The sequence below is a fragment of the Triticum urartu genome, chromosome 6, assembly GCF_003073215.2.
Source record: "Triticum urartu cultivar G1812 chromosome 6, Tu2.1, whole genome shotgun sequence".
NCBI classification, from domain to species: Eukaryota; Viridiplantae; Streptophyta; class Magnoliopsida; order Poales; family Poaceae; genus Triticum; species Triticum urartu.
Window position 1 is genome coordinate 504394592 of NC_053027.1, and position 8266 is coordinate 504402857.

An 8266-nucleotide genomic window follows, 5' to 3' on the forward strand; every position below is an offset into this window, starting at 1 on the left:
TTTTGTAGTGATGAATGTTTTCTAGGGAAATAAATGTTTCACTCCTATTTGAACAACGGTCTTTTTCTCGTTTGTCATATCTCGGTAACTTCTTTTGTAATGAGATTGATAATTATATGTACCACAAACCTGATAGCTTATGTACAAATATCGTCGTAGCTTTTTTTATAAAAAAACTAATGTAAACATACACTCGATAACTTTTTTGTATGAATAGTATGGTAACTCACACATCGCATAGCTGATAACTTACACACCAGGGTCCTGGTACCTTCAGCGACCTGGGGGGGGGGAGTTGATCAAATATACCTCGGTAATAGCATGATAACTCACACATTGCAGACCCTGATAACTTATGTACCACTATCCTGGTAACTTTGGCGACCAGGGGGGGGGGAGGTTGACGAACTTTTGTATGAATAGCATGGTAACTCACACAACGCAGACCTAATAACTTTTGCACCCATCATGGTAACTTTGGCAACGAATGCAGGGGAGGCGGGGGGGGGGTTGAGGGGGGGGGGTGGGGAGGGGTTGATGAAATAACCCCTCGGTAGATTTTTGTGTCGATATCATGATAAGTCACACATCGTATACTTGATAACTTATGGACCCCAGTCCCAATAACTTTGGTACGGGGGTGGGGGTGGGGGGGTGGTGATAACTTTTTGACTGAGGAAAATTGTTCAAAACATAACCCCACTAAGTTATGTGTAAATAGCACTGTAATACGCAACACATACCTGATAAGTTATGGACAAACACCATGGTAACTTTCGACCTAGTGAATAAAAGTTGTTGAAACATACATATGTTAAGTTCTTTGTAAGTAGCGTGGTAAGTTACATATTGTAGACCTGCTAAATTAGGTACAGACACTGTGATAATTTTGAACCGGAAGAAAAAAAGTCGTTGACAAAATACCCTCGGTAACATAAGTGTAAATAGCATGGTAAATTACACAGCACGGAGCTGATAACTCATGTATGAATACCATGGAACCTTTTTGACCCTCAGAAAAAAGTTGTTAAAAATATCCCGGTAAGATTTGCGTAAACTAGCATGGTTTTTTTAGCGCATAACAAACCTGATAACTTATGCGCAAACCCCCTGATAATTCTGATTCGGAGATTTTTCTTATTAAAAATATACCCCTATAATATGATAATTTACACGCCACACACATGATAACTTACGTATGAACACCCCGGTAACTTTTGTTTCCGTTAAAATAAGTGTACAAACACACCCCGAATAAATTCTAGGTAACTAGTATAACATGAGGGGCATGAAGACACCATATATCCATCTATGAAAATTGTGCAGTACATAAATCCAAGGAAAAAAACTGAAAAAGCATGTTTTCTGTACTATACCAGAAAACAAATGTCTCAATCTGATGACTAGCTCAATCTAGACCGAGTGGTTGCTAGCTACGCGGGCTATCAAGAGGTAGCGGGTTTGAATCCTGCTTCTGCCAATTTTTTTATTGCGCTAGAAAAAAAAAGACACGGATGTAGCGCCAGGGGAACTTCGGAGAGAAGTGGATCATACGGATCTGTCGTTAGCACGGTCAAAAAGAACAAGCCCACTAGCCAGGCTGCGCCAGCCCGTCCGATCCTCTAAAAAAATTGTTCCCCCCCCCCCCCCCCTAAAAAAACTTGTTTTCCTCATTTTACTAGAAAAAAACTTGTTTTCCTCATTTTACCCTAGAAAAAACTTGTTTTCCTCATTTTCGAGGACTCAACCAGTGCCGTATGCGTCCCGCTCCCCGGGTCGAACCGGACGGCCATCCATAATAATCCGACCGAGCCAGCCAGCCGGCCTCCTCCTCACCGTCCGCCCCCTCCTCGCGGCGCCGCGAAACCCTAGCCCGCCCCCACCATGGACGGCTCCGCCTCCAAGGGCAAGCGCAAGCGCGGCCGCAAGAGCAAGGCGGCAGCGGACCACCCCTCGCCGTCCCCCGATGCCCCCGCCGCCGTGGTCGCCGAGAACCCCGCCCCCGCCGCCGCCGGCCGCCGCGGGCGCAAGCCGCGACGCGTCGAGGTCGAGGCCCCGGCCGCCGCAGACGCCTCCACGCCCTGGCGCGGGGACGCGAAGCACCTGGCGAACGGTGGGGACGCGGCGATGGCGGAGCTGGGCCCCGCGGGCTGGGAGGAGGTCGTCAGGGTGGTGCCGTCCATGGACGCGGTCGTCAAGGTGTTCTGCGTGCACACCGAGCCCAACTTCTCGCTGCCGTGGCAGCGGAAGCGGCAGTACAGCTCCAGCAGCAGCGGCTTCATCATCGGCGGCCGGCGCGTCCTCACCAACGCCCACTCTGTCGAGCACTTCACCCAGGTCAAGCTTAAGAAGCGCGGGTCCGACACCAAGTACCTCGCCACCGTCCTCGCCATAGGCACCGAGTGCGACATTGGTTCGCACGCTCTCCCTTTCTCTAGCACCGCCTTCTTCCTTTGTTTCTTGTATTTAAGCTTAACTGTATCACATAGCTTGTCCAGTATATATGTGAAGTCAGATCATTGCGCATACTTCTCCAATGCACCCCCACCACCTCCCCCGATTACTACGATAGCATGGCACAGGTAGTGTTGGAAGTTGGGAACTTCAGCATGTTGGTGCTTCCTTTGAACTTTCATGTTGTGGAGTAGTTGTATTAATTATCGTGTGAGAGTGAGACCTGACATTAGATGCGACCACAATTGGCGGCAAAATTGTTTCTTATGGACTCAAATTTAAGGTATTGAAAATATGTTCTGTTAAAATTTAAAACAAACTTTTATGCTTGCTCAATTGTTTTGTCTTAGCATCAGCTCTTGAAAATATCACAATGTGAAATCTTTGAACTTTTAAATGTCAATGCAGCAGAAATTTTATGTTTGCTTATTTCGGTATTCTAGCTCGGGGAATAGATTACATATTTAAGTGCTCAGACCTGATAGGTGTAGATTTTCTTGTCGATATCTTACACGGGCTAACTTGAACTGTTCTATCCATCTCAGCCTTGTTAACTGTCAGTGATGATGAGTTCTGGGAGGGAGTTACACCAGTTGAGTTTGGGTCGTTGCCAGCACTTCAGGATGCAGTCACTGTTGTTGGTTATCCAATTGGAGGAGATACAATATCAGTGACAAGTGGTGTGGTCTCTAGGATAGAGATACTGTCCTATGTGCATGGTTCTACCGAACTTTTAGGGTTGCAGGTATGTTTTCTTCCCATTTCTTCTCTTCCCTTCATTTGACTTGTATGATAGCTAGATTCGAACATAACCTTTTGAGGAATCATAATTTATTTGTTAACCTATTATTAATACCTTCTAAATTTGGACCTTTTTCCTGTGGACAGATAGATGCAGCTATTAATTCAGGAAATTCAGGTGGCCCAGCTTTTAATGATAGGGGCATATGTGTTGGCATAGCTTTTCAGTCTCTCAAACATGAAGATGTAGAGAATATAGGTTATGTGATACCCACCCCAGTTATCAAGCATTTTATTCAAGACTATGAAAAATCTGGAGCATATACAGGTAAACAGTCATATTCCATAATTGTATGAAGATACATTTGATTATCTTGTTATGATCAATGTTTTCATTTTATATTGCTAGTCTTGAATACTCTGAACTTTGTTATGACATTCTTTTGAACCATTTAGCTGGTTTATTTGAACTTGCCGGATGATTTTATAGGCATAGTTTTTACTTGGCAACGATCTGACCGGTCCCTATGACTTTGCAAGTGTTTAATTTGTATTACCATTTGGTCTCGTAAGAGTGTTTCTCACTTTCTCTCCTCTTATTTCATGTCCAGTGGTCGGATGATTGATATTGCTCGTGCAATCGTATTCGTTTGGGTTGGTTATGATGACATTAATTAATGAAGTAAAACCAATATAGTGATAGAGTTTTATTCAGTGTTTTCCCTTTTCTTCGTATTGGATTCTGCAACCTGTCAATTATTTGCTTAGTCATTCTCTTTCAGTTTGTTCAGTGCATTAACTGGTATTCCGCACTTGTTTTGATTGCTGTGTCTCTTTTCCGTATTGTTTGATGTATGATGCAAATGAAGAAAATCCCATAGTAAGGAAAAGTTTGTTTAATATTTGCCTTCATGTCAACCCACAGTATAATGCTTAATATATGTTGTCCATTTCTGTCTCTTTGATCTTATGCATTTGCTATGTGATTTGATTTTTAACTTTTGCGATATTATTTCAGGCTTCCCTATAATTGGGATAGAATGGCAGAAAATGGAAAATCCCGATCTCCGGAAAGCAATGGGAATGAAACCTGATCAAAAGGGTGTTCGTGTTAGGAGAGTGGAACCTACTGCTCCCGAGTCTGGATGTCTGCAACCGTCAGATATTATTCTTAGCTTTGATGAAGTTGACATTGCCAATGATGGTACAGGTTAGTGTATTGAACTTGTTAATTCAATGCCCTATATTTTGCTCTACATGGTATTATACCTGTAGGATACCAATCGCTTTAGTTAGTAGTATTTATTATCAGTTCCACGGTCTTCTATTGCTCTAGATGCCTACCACTTTTATCTCTTATTGGATTCGTTAAGTCTTTGTTATTTTGTTAATAGAAATTCTTTCTCCCTGGTGTCAAATGACGGTTCTGACTGAAATCATAATTCACATAGCTTGTAACACTACAATTTCTGATTTTTATACATGTAACATGTTTGCAGCTGGCCAACCTGATAGAGGATTTTTGTTTCCATTTGAATCTCGTAGATACATGGATGTTGTCAAATTTTCTCATGTGTTTCTAAAGATATTCTTGCGGGGTTTATATTGGCGAACTTTTCTTTCTCTGTATTAACTCTCTAGCATCTTAATTAAACTTAATTCCTGAGCAAATCAAACATTCTCACTTAAAACAAGATCACTTATTTTTATTTACTTACCCCCTTTTTTTGTCAATAGTTCCTTTCAGGCATGGCGAGCGAATTGGCTTTAGTTACCTTGTTTCTCAGAAATATACCGGTGACAAAGCCCTTATCAAAGTCCTGCGCAACTCAAAAGTTCATGAATTTAAAATAAAGCTAGCGACCCACAAGCGGCTCATTGCAGCTCATGTCAAGGGCAGGCCACCATCATATTACATTGTTGCTGGCTTTGTTTTTGCAGCTGTCTCTGTTCCATATCTCCGTTCTGAGGTTTGTATCTATCTTCTTTTTGCATCCTGTTCCCTATGCATTGAATATAACCAACAAGCAAGAGCTTAATCCTTGTACTCCTAGGCTGTCAGTGTCTTGAATTTCAATATGATTTCTTTGGATCCTGATTTTCTTGATCTTAAAGGGAGTCGGTAACGAATAGAGGTCCTGTGCACTACTATCAAATAGGATTTTGATGAAAATCATTCACCTGCAATGTTTCAGTGCTTATACTACTCTGGTGTTAATGTTGTCAATTTGGGTAGCACCAGCTAACGATAACCTCTTTGATATTCGAAATTCACATGCATAGAGCTCTTAGTAGTGAGGGGTGCTCTAGGCAGCTAATTTTGTTTCTTAGATGTAATTAAGAATTTAAAATTAGCACCTGTAACAAATTAAGCTGTGTTTCAGCTACTGTCTGTATAGGTGCAATCTCTGATAGTTACCAAGCAAAGAAGTTGCTTGATTTCTATTCTGGTCTTGATGTTATAAAGCAGAACTAGGGCTTATCATTTTTCGTGCAACTTTTCTTCTTAGAAAATCTCCCTAGGAAACACCATACACAACTTTTATCTAATTCTACCTTTTACACTCTTATGCAACTGCTTTCATCTCTGTGAACTTAATTCTATTTAAAGAGAATGCTAAATGGACATAAAAAGATACTTCCTTAAGCTTCTTGATCTACTTACTTTTCAGTATGGGAAAGACTACGAATATGATGCACCTGTCAAGTTGTTGGTCAAGCATTTGCATTCAATGGCGGAATCACCTGATGAACAGCTGGTGGTTGTATCACAGGTTATAAGTTCTTCCCGTGTTCGTGAAATCTCTGTTCTGATATGAGTGAAGTATTCATTTATAGCTCCATAAAGAACTATAGTTTCTTTTATCTCCTAACGTGACTGCATGCATTGAACCCTTGCAGGTGCTTGTGGCAGATATCAATATCGGTTATGAAGATATTGTCAATACGCAGGTAACAGAAAAGTTCTGGATCCATTTGCATGTGTTACTTTTGTTGATTCTAGCAGTTCCCTCCAGACATTTTGCATTTTTTGCTGCTGAAGTATATATACTGACGCACTGGAATTCTGCCAGCCTCCTACTCTTTACCCATGCATATATAATATATTGATGCGGTGTTATTACCTTTAAATATATATTTCTGTAGTGAAGCTTGAAGTCTAATATATTTGTCAGATAGGCGTTCTCAGTGTTATGTTGTCATCACAGTTCCTCTTTTTTTTCGACAGTTGATTCTGAAACCTAATGATCAACACTGCATGTAGGCTATGACTTCTCTGCTTTAGTTTGGTGAGGGGTGACTAAAAACCCTTTATTGTCATCTTGTTGATAGGTCCTTGACGTTAATTGTCTTCCTGTGAAAAAATTGTCAGATAGGCGTTCTCAGTGCTATGTTGTCATCACAGTTCCTCTTTTTTTCGACAGTTGATTCTGAAACCTAATGATTAACACTGCATGTAGGCTATGACTTCTTTGCTTTTGTTTGGTGAGGGGTGACTAAAACCCTTTATTATCATCTTGTTGATAGGTCCTTGCCGTTAATGGTCATCCTGTGAAAAATCTGAAGGACTTAGTGACAACAGTGGAAAATTGCAAGGATGAATTCTTGAAGTTTGATTTGGAGTATGACCAGGTAAGCCCTGATTTCTTTATTTGTGTATTTCTGTTGTAAACATCTGTCACACCCCATGTTAACTAAGTCCCTGGGTAAACGCAGATTAGTGGTCAGTTTTTCTGAAATTCTACCAGTACTTCGTCGTGATTAATCAGAATTTCTCAGTAACGCTACAAAGATCAAGCAAGTTGGAAGATAGTGTTGACAAGTAGCCTCATACTGGATGTCAATTTCTAGTTTATGTATCTTTGCAGCTTTACTTGAGCTAATACCCTCTTTTAAGAATATATGTAGCTGACTTTTTCTGTGCTAAAATCCCCTTGGTCTCTTCTAATTGATGATGCGGGGGTGTTGTTGTCGTGACATAACAATAATAACAAAAATAATTAGTGATGGCAAGGCATGATAGCTCTTCTTTTCTTGCAAAATCAACGATAGCAAGGTCCCTGTGTTAATGCGGGATGTAATCAAGTAACCAATTTATATGATTTGACAGATCGTTGTCCTGGAGACAAAAACCGCGAAGGCTGCTACCGAGGACATTCTGACAACGCACTGCATCCCGTCGGCCATGTCTGATGACCTGAAGGCCTAATGGAGAACAAGATGCGGCTGTCTGGTGGCCCCGATCGGGGTCACTTTTTTTGGGGTTGAACACCAGCCCGGCACCGGGCAGAAGCCTGAGCTTATGCATCCAGACCCTCTGGGGCTCCTGGGTGTGAGAGAGCTTCACCAAAGAAGGCTGAGGGTAAGTGGGCGTCACATCAGCATAAGCTGGAGCGCTGTCCAGCATTAGTCATCATGAAAGTGATAGCGGTTAATTGATAACAATGGTTCCATTTTTTTTTCAAAATTAAATTAAATTATTGAGGGGAAAAAAGTTCATATTTTTGCCTCAGCCCCCACCGAAAAGTCCAATACACCATCGTCACCAGTTACAACAATTTATCAATGATATATGTTCCCATCTGCTCCCTCGTTTCCACATTTGTCTGCTGGGTGCATGAGGTGGATGCCGGCTGTTTCGGCTTCGTCTTGTCATGCTGCGTTACTCGGAGGAGCTCGCTTCCAGCTCAATCAAGTGTAGTTGCTTCTCTTGCTTCCCTTGAGCGTCATGCTTTTCTTGGCTGGTGGCTCGTCCCGTCCCCACGCCTTTATTTTGATATATACAGGCCGGTAAGCCCAACCGATGAGGAAAATACGCCACGGTTTTTTGCGTGGTTCGTTGTCGTCCTGGTCAGCTCCTGCTGGTGTATCTTTTTCTCTGTGTGAGAGAGGATCAACAAGATTGGGATGGCTGGTACGGCAGCATAGCCACTGCCTCGTTTGGTTCACGAGTTGGGTCAGCTGTTCACAGTTTTGTGGTCCTGGCTTGTCTGCTGCATTGACTGGGAAACGAGACGTGGATTGGTTGGCTGGCCGCGAAGGCGAAGGCTCAGGCTCGGTCTCATCAGGT

General features: G+C 42.2%; 1 protein-coding gene across 2 annotated transcripts; it reads left to right on the plus strand.

Annotated features, from left to right (window-relative positions):
- The first annotated feature begins 1786 nt into the window (after positions 1 to 1786).
- On the plus strand, positions 1787 to 7780 carry LOC125514619 (protease Do-like 9). 2 transcript variants are annotated; one of them, XM_048679955.1, is made up of 9 exons: positions 1787 to 2413; positions 3000 to 3199; positions 3343 to 3523; positions 4214 to 4405; positions 4933 to 5165; positions 5868 to 5969; positions 6097 to 6147; positions 6724 to 6828; positions 6913 to 7322. In XM_048679955.1, exons 1-9 carry the CDS (start codon positions 1885 to 1887, stop codon positions 6931 to 6933), a joined length of 1614 nt encoding a protein of 537 aa, XP_048535912.1. In that variant the 5' UTR covers positions 1787 to 1884; the 3' UTR covers positions 6934 to 7322. The 2 variants fall into 2 exon arrangements, with proteins under 2 accessions (XP_048535912.1, XP_048535911.1); XM_048679954.1 differs by having other exon boundaries at positions 1788 to 2413; positions 7307 to 7780.
- The last annotated feature ends 486 nt before the right edge of the window (positions 7781 to 8266 follow it).

What these genes read in the sequence shown, in the direction of transcription:
- LOC125514619 (XM_048679954.1), top strand. Translation starts at nt 1,885, where the DNA reads ATGGACGGCTCCGCCTCCAAGGGCAAGCGCAAGCGCGGCCGCAAGAGC. An exon ending in AGGCACCGAGTGCGACATTG is followed by an intron (nt 2,414 to 2,999) that starts GTTCGCACGCTC and finishes TATCCATCTCAG; the next exon opens with CCTTGTTAACTGTCAGTGAT. An exon ending in AGCTGGTGGTTGTATCACAG is followed by an intron (nt 5,970 to 6,096) that starts GTTATAAGTTCT and finishes GAACCCTTGCAG; the next exon opens with GTGCTTGTGGCAGATATCAA.